This window comes from Gnatocerus cornutus, chromosome 5 (genome assembly GCF_029298725.1).
Source record: "Gnatocerus cornutus isolate USDA-ARS CGAHR chromosome 5, icGnaCorn1.1, whole genome shotgun sequence".
Classification (NCBI taxonomy): domain Eukaryota; kingdom Metazoa; phylum Arthropoda; class Insecta; order Coleoptera; family Tenebrionidae; genus Gnatocerus; species Gnatocerus cornutus.
In genome coordinates this window covers 19,200,733-19,219,919 of record NC_142237.1, presented here as the reverse complement: position 1 = coordinate 19,219,919, position 19,187 = coordinate 19,200,733, and the positions used below count along the sequence as shown (strand labels likewise).

At 38.7% G+C, this 19,187-nt stretch overlaps 5 protein-coding genes across 5 annotated transcripts; 2 read left to right on the top strand and 3 right to left on the bottom strand.

Annotated features, from left to right (window-relative positions):
• Positions 1-527: 527 nt before the first annotated feature.
• LOC148175484 (glycine N-methyltransferase-like) lies at positions 528-1,821 on the bottom strand. Its single transcript, XM_088036475.1, has 6 exons — positions 1,472-1,821; positions 1,296-1,423; positions 1,107-1,242; positions 943-1,060; positions 781-896; positions 528-729 (listed from the first exon to the last, which is right to left on the bottom strand). Exons 1-6 carry the CDS (start codon positions 1,681-1,683, stop codon positions 567-569), a joined length of 873 nt encoding a protein of 290 aa, XP_087892601.1. The 5' UTR covers positions 1,684-1,821; the 3' UTR covers positions 528-566.
• Positions 1,822-4,002: 2,181 nt separating this feature from the next.
• Positions 4,003-9,251, top strand: Tmtc4 (Transmembrane O-mannosyltransferase targeting cadherins 4). Its single transcript, XM_088036361.1, has 10 exons — positions 4,003-4,117; positions 4,166-4,392; positions 4,438-4,807; positions 4,857-5,069; positions 5,115-5,317; positions 7,781-7,961; positions 8,015-8,331; positions 8,379-8,520; positions 8,568-8,865; positions 9,047-9,251. Exons 1-10 carry the CDS (start codon positions 4,115-4,117, stop codon positions 9,175-9,177), a joined length of 2,085 nt encoding a protein of 694 aa, XP_087892487.1. The 5' UTR covers positions 4,003-4,114; the 3' UTR covers positions 9,178-9,251.
• A 226-nt stretch (positions 9,252-9,477) lies between these two features.
• On the bottom strand, positions 9,478-10,371 carry LOC148175482 (uncharacterized). Its single transcript, XM_088036527.1, has 2 exons — positions 10,104-10,371; positions 9,478-9,906 (listed from the first exon to the last, which is right to left on the bottom strand). The coding sequence occupies exons 1-2, from the start codon at positions 10,180-10,182 to the stop codon at positions 9,638-9,640; spliced, it is 348 nt and encodes a 115-aa protein (XP_087892653.1). The 5' UTR covers positions 10,183-10,371; the 3' UTR covers positions 9,478-9,637.
• Positions 10,372-12,813: 2,442 nt separating this feature from the next.
• On the top strand, positions 12,814-17,919 carry LOC148175481 (folliculin-interacting protein 2). The gene is made up of 11 exons (XM_088036347.1): positions 12,814-13,248; positions 14,092-14,287; positions 14,338-14,466; positions 14,514-14,670; positions 14,716-14,823; positions 14,873-15,059; positions 15,293-15,736; positions 15,782-17,125; positions 17,174-17,398; positions 17,445-17,583; positions 17,633-17,919. The coding sequence occupies exons 1-11, from the start codon at positions 13,181-13,183 to the stop codon at positions 17,837-17,839; spliced, it is 3,204 nt and encodes a 1,067-aa protein (XP_087892473.1). The 5' UTR covers positions 12,814-13,180; the 3' UTR covers positions 17,840-17,919.
• On the bottom strand, positions 17,837-19,139 carry LOC148175480 (uncharacterized). Its single transcript, XM_088036467.1, has 4 exons — positions 18,923-19,139; positions 18,514-18,879; positions 18,253-18,468; positions 17,837-18,205 (listed from the first exon to the last, which is right to left on the bottom strand). Exons 1-4 carry the CDS (start codon positions 19,020-19,022, stop codon positions 17,916-17,918), a joined length of 972 nt encoding a protein of 323 aa, XP_087892593.1. The 5' UTR covers positions 19,023-19,139; the 3' UTR covers positions 17,837-17,915.
• Between the last annotated feature and the right edge of the window lie 48 nt (positions 19,140-19,187).

Below are 19,187 nucleotides of genomic sequence, written 5' to 3'. Positions count from 1 at the left end.
CGAAGTTGACACCTACATGGGAGGGACCGTATAAGGTGATCAAGAGGATCAACGACGTGGTGTATCGGATCCAACGCAGCGCCCGTTCAAAGATGAAAGTGGTTCATCTAAATAGACTTTGTAAATATCACGGAGAATCAGGTGTTTGGTCTGATCGGGACGATCAGAACTAAGAGGGGGGCAGTGTTACGAGAAGATTCTGGAAGCTTCGAGCGCCAGCGCTGGAATGTTCCGTGCGTTTCGAGAATCGCCGTTTCTAGAAGGTCGCTGAGTCATAGGCGGAACTCCCGAATATTCTCGCAGCGCTCCAGCATTAGGCTAGTAGTAGGGGAATATCTGTATATAGGGGAGTAGCGATAGGATTGTATATAGTCTAGTATTTGGAAATCCTGAAAAGTGTTGTAATTGTGAAGTACGAGAGTGTTCATAGTGCACAATAAAATTGTTATTGTTACAAGCGAGACTTTTGATTTTTCGGCCAACGTGACAATATATATTGAAGCAACCAACAATAAACACACACCACATTTTTCAAAAAAAATTTATTAGATCATAAATTATAAGATTCAGTGTTTTTCAACGATATGAATAAAGAAAGTCGGGTCCTGATTTTCGTCCAAGCTTTTGAAATCTCCCAGCGTCTGGTAGACCGAATTTTCCCCGAAAATTTCCCTTAGCATCTCCCTGAAATCCCGCATCATATGTGGGTAGAACATCAACCTCAACTCCCTGAAGAAGAAAAAATGTCATTATCACCATCTCCCCAACTTAATTACGCACGTCTTGGAGTTTTTGTCATCCTTGGTCTCTTTTTCCACGATGTAATCTCGAATAATCAGTGCTGGTTTTCCGGTGACCGACAGCACGGAAGTAGTAATGTTGGTAATGGAACTGTCCTAGGGTTTCAAGGGTCAAAATGAACGAAAACTTCATGGGACTTACTTTGTAAAACACGCCTTTCTTGGAGTCTTTCCCTTCAATGAGTTGATCGTAGTTTCTGTGGTCAATTAGTAGTAACCCGCCTGGTTTAAGGCACTTTTCGAAGTTGCGAATCGCTTGCCTGAAGAAAGAAATTAACGCGAAGAACTTACAACTGACTAACGTACTTGTGCTCGCGTTGGTCCCCGAAAGAATCCAACAAATGAGCGAACGAGCTGAAGAAACAAATCACCGCGTCGAAACCACCATCGAGGATGTCTTCAACTTTGTCGTAGACTTCTAACCAGTTGGCTTCTCTGATGACTATAAAATGGAATTAAGTACCTCAGTTGTGATAAGAAAGGAAATCTGGTTACCCCAATTGTCGAATGCGGGCTCTTTTCTCCTGTTCCATCGAGCCTCGAAGGCGTACTTCAACATTTTATCGGAACCGTCGGTGGACACCACTTCGAAATCTTCTTCAAGAAGCATGATTGAGTCAATTCTACGTATAAAAACACGTTAGAATTGTTACAGAAGGAGAGTAACATACCCGGTTCCACATGCGACGTCTAAAATTCTTTTGCATCCCTTCTTCCTCAGGAGATCCACTAGAAATGTTTTGTAATTCTGCGTCCTGGTGGTAGTGTCTCCTACAAACTCCTTATAAACGCTCGCCATTTTTCCATCAGCGTACTGATCGGTGACTCCTTTGACGACGACGCCATCTCCGGAAGCACAAGTCAAGAATTCAATTCCAGGCATTTTTCTACGACGCGGTTTCAATCACACGATTGGATTGAATCGAAGGGTTTCTATTTAGTTTCCAGGTTTTGGTGGGGGCGCTATGGTACTTGGACTTCGGGTTGGATCATCCGATGTGCGCAAAAATTTCATTATTGTCACAACTTGTTTGTAATTTACTTTAAATTGAAGAATCTTAGCATAATCAGTTTTTGGATGACCAATAGGAACGCGGATTTGATGTGAACAGTTACATTTTTATTAATATAGATTGACGTAATAACAAATCCGGGATTGATAAGATTTTTTTTTATTGATCGAATGATTCGCCGGGAATTGGAAAAATGGGGTAGCAAGGGTTTAGTGGAAAACTTTGGAAAATTTGACGTAATTTTAAAGGAAAATTGTTGGAAAATTGTTGACAAAAGTCAATGGGAAAGGATCGGGAAAATTTTATCGTTTCTTTATTGTTATTCACTTATTGTTTAAATGTTACATAATTAATTAATTCTATTATCTATTTATTAAAAATAATAATAATAAATTTAAGACTTTGCACCAAATTTAAAACAGAAATTTTAATATAATATTCGAGTTGAAGATTTTCTGTTTAAATTATGGCTACAGTGTTCTAATTTATTTATATTTTGACGTGATTCCACGTCCTACAATTCGTCATTATTCCAGTTCAATAGCAGTCTGATTAAATGCAAACACCGATAAGCAATTGATTACCAATTTTCAGTCGTTTTAATTTGGGAAATTAAAGCGCACAAATAGTATATTATGTAACAGAGGATATAAATATAAACTTTTTTTATGACGAGATTTTCAAAGCCCGAAGCAAAGATTAAGATATATTGAAGCAACCAACAATAAATACGCGCCAGATAGTTCAAATAAAAATTATTAGATTATAAATTATAAAATTCAATGCTTTTCAACGATATGAATAAAGAAAATTAAAATTTTCGTCCAAACATTTGAAATCCCGCATCATATGTGGGTAGAACATCAACCCCTGAAGAAAAATAGTTTTGATGTGAACAGTTACATTTTTATTAATATTGATTGCAAAATAACAAATCCGGGATTGATAAGATTTTTTTATTGATCGAATGATTCTTCCGGAATAGGAAAAATGGGGTAGCGAGGGTTTAGAGGGAAAATTTCAAAAATCTGACACAATTTAAGTGAAAAGTTTAGTTCAAAAATTGTTGATAAAAGTCAATGTGAAAAAATCGGAATAATTTCGCTATTTTTACATTGTTTTTATTATACTTAGTTTAATGTTGCATAAATGATTCTATTATCTATTAAATAATGATAATATACTTAATAGCTTTATGTCCAATTTAAAAATAAAATTTTAACACAGCCGAGTTAGATTTTTTTATTTTAAAATGGTTAATTTTTAAAAAATGTACTCCTATTTATATTTTGACCTAATCGTCGTTATTTCAATTTAGTAGCAGTCTGATTAACAGTAAACACTGATAAGCGGTTGATTACCAATTTTCGATCGCTTTAAATTATAAATATTACATCAATACACAAATAGAGTATATTATGCAACAACGAATTTAAATACACCGTGGCCCACGAGTGATAATGAGCCTGACCAAACTCAAACTGCAACCCAACATACATTTTCATAGCATTCGTTGCAAAATTTATATTTACAATAAGACAGCTGTCAGAGTTTCGACAAATTCTTTCACTCAAGACAGTTTCTAATCGCATGTGGAATCTCTGAACCCTTAAGCAGGTAAAAGCATTGCTAAAACTTAGCAGTCTTCATAAATTAAAGGCATAATAGCGTGAGTAGATTATTCTGAAAAATTTGTCAACTTTGACGTTCATTTCAAATATCTACGACAGCTATGAAAATGTATGTTGGGTTGCAGTTTGAGTTTAATCAGGCTCATTATCACTCGTGGACCACGGTGTATATCAGAGCTCATTACTATCGGTGTCCACTCATTAAAAAGTTAAGTTGGCAGCAGCCCTTAGTGATTTTAATCGGTAACAATTGGCAGCAAATGTGTTTGACCTTGACGCAACTGTGGCATGCATAGAAGCTTGCATCTTGTTAAATCTCTATTAAAATCATTCTTTTGCAACCAATTTTTAATTAGTTATTAATTAATACACTCAACTTTGACAACGTGTTAACCTCAAAAATCGCTACATTCAATTTTCCCCTAAGGAATTGAAAACCTGAAAATTTCCGAAAATTTACACTAGAGAGTGGACTGACAGCAATAAGCTGCACTTTAGTAATTGAAGAGCTTTCAGTACTTTTTATTGATTTCTTTCATACGACCGACTCGACTAGAATAATTGGTTGCGTACCCACCGGGCGCTAAACTGAAGTATTGATCTGACGGTTTGTTAGTTGAGGTTAGAAACGTTGTCAAACCCCAAAACTGTAAATTCCAACAAAAACTAAATGGTACGTCCCTCAATACCCTTCATTCTTGATTATTAATGACATTTTTAGGATAAATCTCAAAGATACATAACAATTTCAGTAGCGGCCTTTATTTGTTATTGCAACACACTGTGGGGCTCCTTCGTCTTCGACGACACAGAAGCGATAGTGAAAAACAAAGATGTAATGCCCTACATCCCCTTGAAAGAGATTTTCCAGAATGATTTTTGGGGTACTGATATTTCACTCAACAGCAGTCATAAATCGTACCGACCGCTGACTATACTTTCGTACCGGTACGTACGCCACTGGAATATATTTTTTTTGATTTCTAATTCCAGGCTTAATGTTTTATACTCTAATAATAAACTTGATGCATTCCAATTCCACGCAACTAATGTGATTCTTTATGGGTTGTTATGTCTTCTCACCATTCCAGTTTTTGAGCTATTTTTAAGGAAACGAAGAAAAGAGATTAATGTGAACGACACTGCGTTTTTGTCGAGTTTGTTGTTTACAGTCCATCCTGTACATACGGAATGTGTAGCTGGGCTCGTGGGACGAGCCGATATTCTGTGTTCGATTTTATTTTTTACTGTGATATTATTGTACCATAAGGTTTTGGCAAAGAAGTCGTTTCTGTTGTTTTTGATGGTCATGGTTTCAACAGCCGTCGCTGTTTTATGTAAGGAAACAGCCTTGACAGTCTTGGTACAGGTGTCTCTGGAGTCGACCCACAGAACTAATCTTGTCGTTTCAGGGAGTTTGTGCGGTGTACGACGTCTTTGTGATAAAGAAAAAACGGAAACAGTGGCTGGACATCTTCAATTTTTATTTCTTCCTGAGGACCACCACTCTGGTACTAACAGGGGGTATAATACTGTACTACCGGTTCAAAATAATGAACTTTGAAGGCCCCACGTTTACGGGGATCGATAATCCAGCAGCCTACGCCGACAATATTTACACTAGGGTAAAATCTCCTCCAATCAAACCGACTCTCATACCAACTTTCCAGATATTTTCGTACAACTATATTTATTTTTTAAACTTTGTATTGTTACTGTGGCCACAATGGCTCTGTTTCGATTGGTCGATGGGATGCGTGCCGTTAATTGAAAGTGTGTACGACACAAGACTGGTTTTTGTATTGACATTTTGGATTTTTACGCTCCTCTCTGTATACTCCATAGCAAAACGGGTGATCGAAAACGGCGTTTTGTAAGTTCAAACAAGTTGTTTAGTGGTGTCAAACTCTTTTTCTCCAAACGTCACAAAAAGTCACTATTTTTTAGCCGTTTTTGGACAGTAAAGTAGGCAATTTTGTTATAAGTAATGAAAAGCGCTCGTTGACATGGAAACATTTTTTCTGCCTAGGCAGAAAATAGTTATTTGTTTCACTAGGCTAGAAAATGGTCTTTTGGAAATGCAAGGAAAGTATTCAATTTCCGAGCATTTTCAAAACATTTTCTAGCCTAGTGAAACAATAGATATTTACATAACAAGTACGTAAAGTGACCAATTTTGCACGAGTGTGAAAGTAGACACTTTCCGACGAGTTATGTACACTATTTTTCCTACGACCTTCCTTCATCAGGAAGAAACCATAAGTTTCGACAATAGTTAATTTCTTATCTATTCTAAATGTCATTTTTCTACGACCTCATATAAAAGTGACGTATTCCACATAGTTAGATGGTTGATGTTTTTGTACATCCATTTACGAAAGTAAAAGTCACTAGTGTGATATGAATATATCCGCACAGACCTGTCAAAACTGATTTGTCAGAAACGACCTAACCAATTCATTTTTATCATTATGCATGTTGTTTTACAGTGAATCGTCTACATACAGGCTGATTTTTTAAAAACGGCAGGCGTAAAATTTTTATTTATTTCAAAAATTTAAAAAACAAATTAAATGGTTTTTAATTTCCTATAAACTGATGATTTTAAAAAATTTTTAAAGGTCTTAATATCATATTTTTTTTTTCATAATTTGGAAGATATTAATTTTCTTGATTCAGAAATGTGTAATATGTTCTACTTTTACAAAAAATATTTTTAAAAAATTATCAAAATTGAAAAAAAAAAGCAATAAAAGTTAATAAAATCTTGGTGCTTGGTGTCAAATAAAAGAATGCCGTTATTGTAATGTCAAAAAGCAGCAAATAACAGAAAGGATTGTGATTTTTTTTGAAATTATTAATAACAAAAGACAATAATAATTACAAATCAGAAAAAACAACTAACAAATTTAATTAAAATACTGTTGAAACGCCATCCCGTTTTTTTCATTGCACAATTGACACCTACGAGAAATGCATTGTGCATAATAAGGTGTAGCCCCATCTTGTTGAAAGAAAACTTGTTCTTTCTGTTATTTGCTGCTTTTTGACATTACAATAACGATATTGTGTTATTTGACACCATGCACCTAGATTTTCTCAACTTTCATTGCCTAAATTTTTTTATTTTTGATATTTTTTTTTTTAAATATTTTTTGTAAAAGTAGAACATATTACACATTTCTGAATCAAAAAAATTAATATATTCCAAATTATGAAAAAAAAATATGGGTGCCAATTTAAAATAAGAAAGTTGAGTATCGCCCAAAAAATATTAAGACATTTACAAAAATTTTAAAATCATCAGTTTATAGGAAATTAAAAACCATTTAATTTGTTTTTAAAATTTTTGAAATCGGTTTATAAATAAAAATTTAAAAAATCACCCTGTATGTGAGACAAAAATTCAAGAGTTATATTTGTATTTCAAAATAACTGTCAATTTTGACAGGTCTGTGCGGATATATTCATATCAAACTAGTGACTTTTACTTTCGGAAATGGATGTACGAAAACATCAACTTTCGGAGTCATTTAACCATGTGGAAACTGCCACTTTTATATGGGGTCGTAGGAAAATAACTATTTTCTGCCTAGGCAGAAAAAGTGTTTCCATGTCAACGAGCGCTTTTCATTACTTATAACAAAATTGACTACTTTACTGTCTAAAAACGACTAAAAATAGTGACTTGAACATTTTCAAACACGAAATTTTGTGCGCCGACAATTACTAATAGTTATTTATTTTGACTTTTGGTTTGGATTTGAAACGACATTCTCTCATTTAGGGGAATTTCATCAGCTGGCAAATAGGTTGGTAGCACCCCAAACCAAAACCCAAATCAAACGATTGCAGATTATTTTAAATTCAAATGTGTTTCATCTTTACTTAATAATTTACCTTTATTATTTTCGAAGGTCATTGGTCTCCAAATCGGCACACAAATTTACACAATTGACATTTATGCAGCGATGCCAACTTGCAAAATAAAATCAACTTTTTGAATTGTCACGTTTGACTGCCTAGCCATTTAAAAGGTAATTTTCTTGCCGCGAATAAGTATCACAAATGCCATAAAAAATGACGGAGGCGCATAAAGTACTTTGTGACGGTTACTACTTGACACGATCTTAACTTTCAAACCAATATTTTTCACACTGAATCTAACGTTTGGAGAAAAAGTAGTATTTGTTATTTGTCCGAAAAGTGGCTTTGCTGTCTCGCAATTTTGCATACGCGCTCGGCTACGCTACGCTTCACCTTGCTATTGCAGTTTAATTGCACGACAAAAAGTACCACTTTTCCGCCGTATAACAAAATCTACTATTTTTTGCAGAGATGCGAAAGTCATGGCATTGAGTTTGATAGTTTTGCCGTTTTTACCGGCATCGAACTTGTTTCTAAGGGTTGGGTTCGTAATAGCCGAGCGGAATTTGTTGTTACCCAGCGCCGGGTTCTGTCTCTTGGTCGGCATGGGGGTGAAGAAGATGGAGAATTTGGGGACGACCAAAAAATCGGTTGGTACACCTAGCAGTGTTTTTTAGTGTAAAACAATCATTTCTTTGCTCAGACCATCATCATGGCTTTCTATACCGTCTGTATTGTATTCACCATGCGTTCAATCCACCGCAACGTGAACTGGTTGCGTGAGGAAAAACTTTTTTCTTCGGCCCTGGAGGTGTGTCCCATGAATGCGAAAGTCCATTACAACATCGCGAAGATCGCAGGGGATAAAAATAACAAAACTTTGGCTTTTCTGGAGTACAAACGGGCTATAGAATTGAACCCGAGTTATGAACAGGCTATGAACAATCTAGCGAATTTGTTAAGAGAAGACAAGCAGTTTGAGGAGGCTGAAGTGTTGTTACGCAAAGCCCTTAATGTCAGGTATTGAAGAAACACAAGAAGAAGAAAAAATAAAAGTGTTGTTGCAGACCGAACTTTGCAGCTGCTTGGATGAACCTCGGGATAGTCTTAACGAATTTGAATAAATCCGCGGAAGCAGAGCAGTGCTACAAAACCGCGATTAAATACAGAAAAAAATACCCCGATTGCTACTACAATCTCGGCAACTTGGTAACACGAAATACACCAAAACGAGGTGTGTACAATATTTTTTCTAGTATTTGGATCAACGGCGGAATGACGAAGCTCTCCAGGCTTGGGAAATGGCTGTCATGTATCGCCCCACTCACGTGGCGGCTTGGAGCAACACTTTAGTACTTTTAGACAGTATGAGGCAGTACGATCAAGTCCTGGAGCTGGGAAAAACCGCCCTGATTTACAACCCGAAGTCCCCGGCGCTGCATTTTAGCATTGCCAACACGTTGGGGAAAATCCAACAGTTTGAGAGGGCCGAAGGGCACTTTCTGGAGGCGATAGTCTTGAGCCCCAAGAATGCTTTATACCACTCAAATTTAGGTTGGTAGGCTATCTCAGACGTGCGTGGCGTCCTTCAACCATTTTTTCTACCCATGAACTCTAGACGTCACGCTGTTGTCATGGTAACCAGTATCACTAGCCACCTAGATTAAAATCAGTTTTGTGTTGTGGCCTTGAGATTAACGCTAATTTCATTTTGTTTAAACGAACAATTTCGTAGGTGTGTTGTACCACCGTTGGGGTAAGGTGGATAAGGCTCGCGAGATGTACCAGAAGGCTCTCCAAATCGACCCAACCATGAAGACAACCGAGTTGAACCTCCGGAAACTGGCAAATGCTCAAGAGAAATGAGTGAGAAGCAATAAGAGACTTTTTTATCGAATTAATTTATTGTGTTTCTATACAAATATAGTATTGACAAATTTGAGGTGTTTTTGAAATGACTAGGTGCACGTTTGTAAGAGACTGCAATTTTGAGCAGTGTGAAGATTCCGCCCCCGAAACTCGTTGACAATAAATAAAAGAAATTATCACACAAAGAGTTGCTAATACTTAACTGACACATAATAAATAATATCACAAAGATCGTTGAACAAATGAATCAGGCCAATTTGAATACTAATGTGCAAGAAATTTACATGTGGAATCTATTGTCAGAATTACACGATTTTACCCAACAGTTAGAGTACTTGAGTATTATAGGCCATGAGATTATGCTCCAAATAAACGAAATGAATTTGTACTTCCTTCATTAGTCGCCGCGACTTAAAAAAAATGCCACAATTTCTTGCTTCCCCCGCATTTTCTTTCTTCAGCTTTTGCTAGTTGAAGCTTGTTGTTGGTTATCGTCCTTGTCTTTTGTTGTTAGTCCTTCTAGTTGTGTGGGTAAGTCCGAGCTCGTCACCATCGCATGTTCCCCCAGGATATTCGCCAGAGCGTTTCTTCTTCCCGTGCGTCCAGACTGGAGGAATGTGTCCGAGTTTGCTTCTTCAGTTTCTGGTGTTTGAGGGGGCTGGTTGTCGGGGAGAATTGGAGGCTTTGTATTCTGCGACGCCTCCATTACCGCCAGCATTTTCAATACTAAAAAAAGGGGCAGCTGTAAATCGCGTCTCGGGAATTCGCGAGGTTGTGTGCAGAACATTCCAAAGTGTCTCAAATCAAACTACACGTTGTTAATGTACATGCAATAAGTGCTCAGAAAACGGTTATTTGATGAACCTGTTAGTTGTCACCTACTCAGGAAAGCTTAAAAAGAGCACGTTTTGCATGCTTCCTACCTGACTTTCTCGTCAATTTCTTTTTTCTTTTACGGACAACATAACCGCTCGTTTTGGGGCTCACACGTTTTTGGGGCATGGTTCTCTTAAACTAAAGTGGCAAAAAAACACACCTACCATGGAGAAGAGGGTGAACACACCCCAATTTTCTAATTTTACAAATGTTTTCGCACTCGTTTGGAACTTGTGCTGGCTCGACAACTCATTTACATAAGTTTGACATTCACGGTGGCAACATGACGACAACAATAGTTCCAGATAACGTAATGATATGCGTCATGAAGATTCATAACGGTAACAACCTTGGGAACTCCTGACGCAGGTCCAATGCCTTGTTATTGTTAAATAACATCAAATACACGACTTTTGGGGCATCGATTTTATTTGCATTATTGTTCACGAATGTAATTGTTGTGTTATCAAGTTATCTTTGCAGAACAAAAGATTGCCGATGGTGTTGACAGATGAAATTGAATTTTTCAATAGCAGGCAACACACGCAATGTTGGTTGCCTATGCTTGGAATGTTAGGAAACACTAAAGATATAATTTCTTTGGAAAACACAATCCTATCTAAAGTCCAGCTCATTGCTATCAGTCCACTCTCCTGTGTAAATTTTCGAAAATTCTTGGGTGTAAATCAGACTTTCAATTTGTTAGGGAGAAAATTAGGGGAAAATTGAAGGTGGCGATTTTTGAGGTTCACACGTTGTCAAAATTGAGTGTATTAATCAATAATTAATCAAAAATTTGTTGCAAAAGAAGAGATTTCACCAGTTTTGGCAATCTTGCGTATGACGATTAGCTTCTGCGCATGCCACAGTTGCGTCAAGGTCAAACGCTTTTGCTGTCAACTGTCACGGATAAAAATCACTAGGGGCTGCTGCCAACTTAACTTTTTGATGAGTGGACCGATAGTAATGAGCTCTTGAATACTTCCAACATACATACAGTAGACTCTCGATAACCAGAGCAAAAAGTTCGAATTATCGAGAGTTCAAAATATAGTGTGATTCAAATAATCGAGAGTTAAAAGGCAATCAGAGGAGAGAGCGTAAAATCCACTAACTCCACTTTAAAGAAATTTCGTAAAACTTAATATGTTTTGTAAGCTATTAATTCTTTTGGTGAAACAGATTAAACCCTTTCTTAAAAGCGAAAAAAAAGTACCTATTTAATTTAATGGCTTGTTTAGAAGTTTTCTGTTTTTCTTGTCCGCTCACGCGAGAGATTCAAATTAACGAGGGTTCGGGAGAGAAAATTTCAAATTATAGAGTGTTGGCGGGAAAAAAGTTCTAGTTTTTACTTCAAATTAACGAGGGGACCAAAATACATTGAAACTTTTCAATTTGTCGAGAGAAATAACTTAAAATTATCGAGAAATTCAAATTATCAAGGTTCAAATTATCGAGAGTCTACTATAATTTGATTATCTGAGGTAATTCTCATAAATTTACGACCCTAACCCAGACGACGAATCGAAGTTCGACTATAACTTGTATGAAAGACAACTGTATTGTTGGTTGCTTTTTTCACATGTCGCTGGGAGACAGTGAAGAGTAATAAAACAGACTAATTCACCTAACATGACCACCCTGACGACTACCTAATGCAACCAAAACTACAATTTTCATTAATAATTTGATACCTTGTGTTAAATAACTAAATGGTCGTAGATAAAAAATTAAAATTCCGCATAAACATTCCTAACGGTTTAACTAGGCAACCAGCTGTACAACAAGTCGGTGGTTACATTCGGCTGTGTGCAACGGACTTTGTGGTAGGGATGTTTCTAGGCTCATCTATTAATAGAGTTCACTCAACGATCTAGTGCGATTATTGCTTTGACTTTTTAATACATTGAATACATTGTATTAAAATAATTTACAGCATTTTTACTGCAAACCCCCATAAACATAATAACGAGTGGCTGCGTTTTATCTGCTTTGAAATGAACTGCAATAAATATTTAAATAGTTTTGAGGGTTTTTACGTTTTAACGGTTTGCGCCAAGGCGGCTGTAAAGTCCGTTTTTTTTTTTCAAACCACCAACACCGTAATTTTTCCCTACATTACAACCCCGCAACGTTGTTTACAGAGATTTCTGGTGAGAAAACAAATGTCAAATTAGTGACGTTTTTGAAAATTACGCAGTTTTTCTGTTAAAAACGTCCCTTTTACAGACATTTGGGTTGTAAATCAAGGATTAATGCTGAAAAGAATAGACAAAGCCTAAAAAGCCGTTATCTGTAATCAAATTAATAATAATTAGACAACTAACTAACTTCATTTTATTACCATAAAATCAACTTGAGCGAAGTTGACGATTGTAAAGTAGAGATTTATTTAAATGGAATAAAAAATGGACTAAACGATTTAAAAAGTCAAAGCCATAAGCGTACTAAATCGTACTAAATTTAGTTAAAGTCACAATGGGTTACCATGGTTACATGTAAATATTTGTCAAAATTGACATTTAACTCTAGACAACGATAAATTTCGTTAACTAATACGATGACGGTTGTTGCAAATAAAGCATAGCATTTAATTCTGGTATTACGGCCTTATTAAACTCGAATGATTAAAAAGTTCGCCTAACGGCCACACTTAACCAGAAAAACCCCAAAAATTGGTATCGATTTGAAAAATTGGACCCAGAAACAGAGTAGGCTCTGGTAGCGTGACACTTCTTGGCTCTTGTCCAATCAGATTGCTCCGTTCTTTACAACATGGCAGCGCAGCCAACCATCTCCGTCTCTCTTTCTCCCATCAGTGCAGAAATTCAGAGGTTATCGTTTAATAACAACAATCATCAAGGCCCCGATATTTATTCCAGTCGCCCATTGCAAACCTCATCGATATCGAAGACAAAATGAGCGCGATCGTGTGTTATTGTATGAAAATCGCGTCATTCATGCGAACGTGAAAGACCCTGCGCGTAGATCTGTGACCCGACGACGAAATCATATGACTTGAATGCACGTGATTTTATATTTACTGTGTGAGTGTATTTTCTGGCATCAAACAACGAATTTTGTGCTCCTCGTAAATGATTGTGAACAGTGAGGGCTCGGTGATATGGCCCTTTTCAATAAACTATTTTCAAACCGAAAGGGCATTCACAATAAGCACCAGGATAATGTCAGGTGAGTTTGACGATATCGCCCGGAAGTGGGAAGAGAAAGGCGGAAATTGGTTAAATTTTCACGACCTTTCATTCAAGAACAAGTAGGCGGAGGTGTCATAGTGACAGTTTTTTTTTTATTTTGCGGTGTTGCCTTTCTTGATGTGTCAAATTAAAAAAAAATTAAAGTTTTTATCAACATGCCAGAATTAGAAAAAGTTGAATCGTTGTGTACTTTTTACATTTACGGTGGTAATAATATCTCAATTATGGTTCTATTTTAGTAAACAAATTTGAACATTTCTGTAAATTTAGGTTCATTCCCGCCTTCTCGCGTGACGTGCTGTTTATTTTTTCTTTTAAACGACCCAGATCACATGTTTGTTAGGCAATCACTTCAGTCACATGCTTTTATGATACGAAAAGAATGTAATTACGGGTCTAAAGATATACCTAGAAATTAAATGCATTAAATACAAGTTATACCTGTGGAATTGTACGTGGTATAAAAAACAAATGTAATAAGGATCGAGTTTCAATGATATATCCAATAATAGATATCGTGGTTGCTCTTGAAATGACCGGCAAACAAACATTTTCTTGGACCTCAACATTGAGAGCCAAATGAAAATAGGCGATATTTTAAGACCTAGTTTTCCAATCATGTTTGCTTGGTCTCAAATTTCATACCCATAGCTTCCAGGTTCTGTCCAGAAACTTAATTTCTTTCTCCTTGGCTAAACATTCCATTGATTTTTGGTCGCTAGATCCAGAGAAAGTTTCAAAATCGTCTCCTTACTTTCTACTTGCAAATTTCACACTTTGTTGACACTGCACTGAATTTTCATATCTTCTTCCTTTCCAGTGATAAATATTTTGCATTTAGTAAGGACCAAGTGCGCATCGTACTATTTAGAGAATGCGACTTCCGCGGACGCAAACTTTTATTCGATTCAAGTTCCGTCAAAAAAGTCCCCATCACCGTCACAAAAACCGGCGATCTTGTCAAAACGCCAGAAACTGAAAAGTTTTCCGAAGTCTCCGATGGTTACGGCTACATGGTGAGACCTACAACAAAATACAGTAAAAAAATTAATATTTTTTGTGACAGTACACAAAACCAGAGCCGGATTTCAACCAGTTGGGCGAGATGGTGTTTGGTTCGGTAGCAATGAGCTTCAGGGGCACATCGTTCAAAATGCACACTTTAGAATCCCCACGCCGGCTTATGTTGTCACAGGTAATAAAAAAAGCGATGGGGGTTTTGATTTTGGGTTTTTTTCTCAGGTGTTTTCTAGTCCTCGACATGGCCGAGTTTCCGTTTCTAGTCGCAGTGATCCTCATAGTCTTGAACATTCCAGATTAGATGATTCAGGTGCCAGTAGCACGAATTCCATGAGCGAACATTTATCAGTACATAGCACAGCTTCAGACACGGTTTTGGGTAAGTAACTATATGAACACCTGTGGATACTGATGAAAAGATTAGTTTGTAGGCGACCGCGTAGTGTACCTGTAGATGTTCCTTTTGCGTCCATACCGAGCTCAGTTGGCGATTCTGGAGTGTCGTCAACGTGGGGCTCAGTTTTAGATAATGGTAACGGTAATTGATATCAAAAAGAAGGCCCTACAATGTTGTTTTTAAGGTACATCAATGTCTTTGTCTTCAAGCAGCTTATACAAGAAGTGGTTGAGGCGCACGAGCACTTCCTTGGAGAATTCAGGTCACTCTCTTGCTAATCTGGGACTAGGACAAGAGGGCTGTCAGAGACACCACAGGAGCAGCAAATTGGGGCTCACCTTCATCGTGCATCTGACGTGCGGACAAGAAGAGTGAGTACTGAAACCTACAATGTGACAACTTACTGTGCTCACCTTATTATCTCTCAAAACAAGAAAATTCGGCGCAATTTTAAACTGCGTTTTGATCGAAATGTCAAATTCGTCACCACCCACACCGCGAGAAAATTCCTAGTTTTCTCAACACGTTTCTAGCGCATTTGACATTTCAGGATTGGCGAACTTGTTTTTCCGCGGCGCCAAATTCAAATTGTCTTTTTTTTAAGGGAAATCAGCCAGTTCCTGATGGAGCACATGCCTCTCCTGGACGCCATGCTCTGGCGCGCCCGCCAAGTGGTAGAAATCGCCTACATGAAATCCCAAAACTTTGCTTCTCTAATGGTAGAAATGGCGCACGTTTCTACCCAATACCTAGTCAATCTGCTCTCTGGTTCGTACCTCTCCATGAATCTGTGGCTGTCGCTATCAAGAGGCTGTGATAATCCCAACAGTATTAGTGCATTTAATGCTAACAAAACTGCTGAATTCTGTGAACGAGACGGACAGGACGACAGTGATTTTAATTTGTTTAGTTTTACGCGCTTTTTGAAAACTGATCCGTTTAATATTAAGAGGAGTTTCTTCGGGGAGAATCGGATCATGACGGCGGAGAAGTTTGTGCAGGAGTTCTGCGAGTTGTTGGAAGTTATCGACATCAAAAGCACGAATTTGTAAGTTCGGGTTTTGTTAAGTTTCTTGCTAATTTTTTCTTGCAGCTTCATGAGCACGTTGTTAACGGCGGTCTTGACGCACCACTTGGGGTGGGTGAACACGTGTCTCCCGTCCCCGAGCGACGTTCTCTCCAAGCCTCCTTTTAACCCCCTCTGGGGGGAACTAAGCGATCTTTACGGAGCCGTTGGACACCCAACGAAAATGGCCCAAACCATTGTCACCGGCACCAATAGAAAGGAGCTCGTTTCTAAAATACTGCTATCCATGACGTATTTTATTCGCTGCTGTGATGTCGATAGGCGAGTCCCCGTTCGTGGAGACATCGGCGAAGAAAACGGAGTTGTTGATAACATTTGTCGGAAATACTCGTGCATTCCCAAAGAAAACTACAAGAAGTATGAAGATCACCTGAAGGAGATCATGAACACGAATGACTTCCTAGCGAAAACTACAGTAAAGCAAGAATCTCCAAAGACGCCTTTGGTGAAGAAAGCGGCTCTGACGAAGACTCAGACGTGTTTAGGCGACTTGTCGAAGTACGACTTGGTTTCTTCTAACTCGGACAGTTTGTACCCGAATTTGACAAGCTCTGAAATTATTCCGAGTAACGAAGAAATCAAGAGAAAGGTAAACACGTTGTGCAGAGTCCCCAGCACGCAGAGCCGCATCATCAACATGGAGAAACAATGCAGCGAAGCCACCACCATCACGGATAATAACCGGAACGTTGTGTTCGTCTTGGGCGACAACGAGCGCCTCATCGGTCTAAAAAAAGACGTCAAGAGAAGACCCACGTTTCTTGATCTCTCCAACCAAGTCCATAGAGAACGAATTTTGGGTGTGCAAGACTCCGACTTCATCGAGACTCTCGACAAGACCGCGGTGAAGCCTAGTACATCCTGGTGCTCACATCACACAGCTAACATCGAAAACGAAGTCGTGACAGCTGAAACCAGCAGAAACGCGTACTGTAAGAAGTTTGCGCGGTCTCAAAGTGAGCCTCCTGAAGAGCGAAAACCGGAGGACTCGAAGAACAAGTCCAAGTACCGGTACTCTGGTGTCAAGTTCAATCTTCAGCAATACCCGCAGATTTTGTCGAACTACATGAAGAGTAAAAACGTGGAGATCTCGAATCTGCAGTTCGGTGATAAGAGCTTAATGCTGGATGAGTTGTCTTCGTTCAGTGAGACTATAATTTCGAAGTATCCAGAGGTGGATGAAGACTACGAGGATGGAGAGGCGCTGCAAACACCGTCCAACGCCTCCGAGTTGGAGTTTACCAGCGACTCTTTCGTGGCGCCCACGACGAAGCCGAAAGAAGCACCAGAGTCTGTTGAGGAGAAGACTTCAGTTCCTAAAATGAAAGTTACTACGTTACCAATGCCAAAGTAGGTACTTCTGGGTGTTTTAGTATAGTACCAAGCTCGATTTTCCAGGTGCACTTTTTGCAAGCCCCCAAATAACCCCATAGGATACACGTCGTCGTTGATGAGGGCTGCAAGTGATAGTTATTTCCCTGATATGGTCCTCCAAGGACCCACCGTGCCAAAGCAAGAATGGGAGTCTCAATTAAAGAGTGATCTGGCGTTGGCGAGCCAACATTCCCTCATCGATCAACCCGTTGAAGAAGCGGTCGCTGTTATCGCCAACACTGACACATGGTACCTCTTCAAACCAGAACGCATTTACCCCAACTTGTATTTCCAGGGAAGTTCAACTCATGTCCAGTCACACGTTTCTCATTGATAAAGGGTCGACGGGGATCAGAATCGGAATGTCTCAGCTCGTGTCTAACATGTTGGAATCTCTTTTACAGATGTGGAGGTTGAAGGTTCCGCCGCATTTTGTAAGTTGCTTATAGAGGCACAAGTACAATTGGTATAAGTTAATTTTAGTGCCTCATGCATATTGAGCAGTCCCTTCAAGAACTGTGTCTCAGATCCAAAGCTCTCTCTGAGTTACTGTTGGCTACAGAATTCTGCAACATGGAACAATTGACGACTGCTCTTCAGCTAGAAGTCAACGATGTGCCTCTACTACTGGCTGTAGCCTCCACGCATTCGCCCCAAGTAACCCAAAAATACGGCCTCAGCTTTCAGTAATCATTTCTTACTGTATTTATTTTTATTTTGTACATAGCTAGATTTTTTATTTAAATGGAGTAAAGTTGCTGAAATGTTAATATCCTTTACTGAAGTCAATGACAGCGGGAATTGGCAAGTTCCTCTGGTAAAAATCCAAATTCGCCCGGAACTGTTCTGCGATGTCTTTCGCGCGGCTCATTCCAGCGACGTGGGGGGTGACAAAGACATTTGGAGCCTTCCAAAGAGGACTAGTTTCTGGTAACGGCTCCACGTCGAAGACATCGAGGATTACTGCTGACAACCATTTTTTCTGTAGCGCCTGGATGAGGGTGTCTTCCGAGATAATGTTGCTTCTGCCGATGTTGATCAAAATGCTGTGTTTGTCTATAAAGCACAGTTAAATCAATCGGGCGTGAAGTAACGGTTACCACCTGTGCAATTCTTCAGGATTTCGCCCTCGAGCAAACCGTCGGTTTCTGTAGTTTGGGGCAGAACATTAATGATGTAGTCACTTTCGCTCAAAAAAGCCCCCAGAGTCTCTTTCGTGTGGTATTTAGAGACGTGGCTATATTCACACCCATCAGGTAGTGTCGGTCTTCGACCAAAAGCCAGAATTTTGGCGCCCAACGCGTGTAAAGTCCGCCCAACTAAGTGTACCATCATTATTAAATTCTACGTTTTTAAATACGTACTTCGACTCCCGATGTTGCCCACCCCAAGGACGCCCATGGTCATATCAGAGATGACCCGATACTTCGATATCCTCCCGTGGCGATTCCACTTTTGCTTCTCTTGGTTGTCTCTAATCTCAAGGAAATTTCTTTCGTGATTAACAATACTTGCAATCACATATTCGGACATGATTCTCCCAAAGTGGTCGCCTGTGAATCTCGTTATTTGATAAGGGAGAGATTTGTCCTTGATCAAGGGGGTAAGTTTATCGATGCCCGCCCATGTCCCTTGGACCCATTTAGTGTTGGGCAGGTCGTAGAGGAAAGGTCCCAGGAGGTCATAGTCGCAGATTAACACCTCGGATTGTCTGAAATGGGGGTCTTTTGCTGAAACGGGGACTGTAGTGGGGTAAGAAAAAGAGACCTTTACCTGGGTCTTTCACCTCATGGAAATTAACGCTGGGGAGGGCTTTCGTGAGTTCTTTGAGCAGATTGGGGGTTCTACTCAAGACGGGAATTAATATCGACATTGTTTTGGAGTATTTAACGAGAATTTAAGGTTAAGTTTGGTAAAAATTGCACGTGAGTGGTGCACCAACTTTGTTACGTATGTCTGAGATTGAGTCATGTATTTTTCCAAGTGTCTGATAAGTAAACTCGATTAGTTTGACCGAAAAAATAAAAAAAAGAGATTC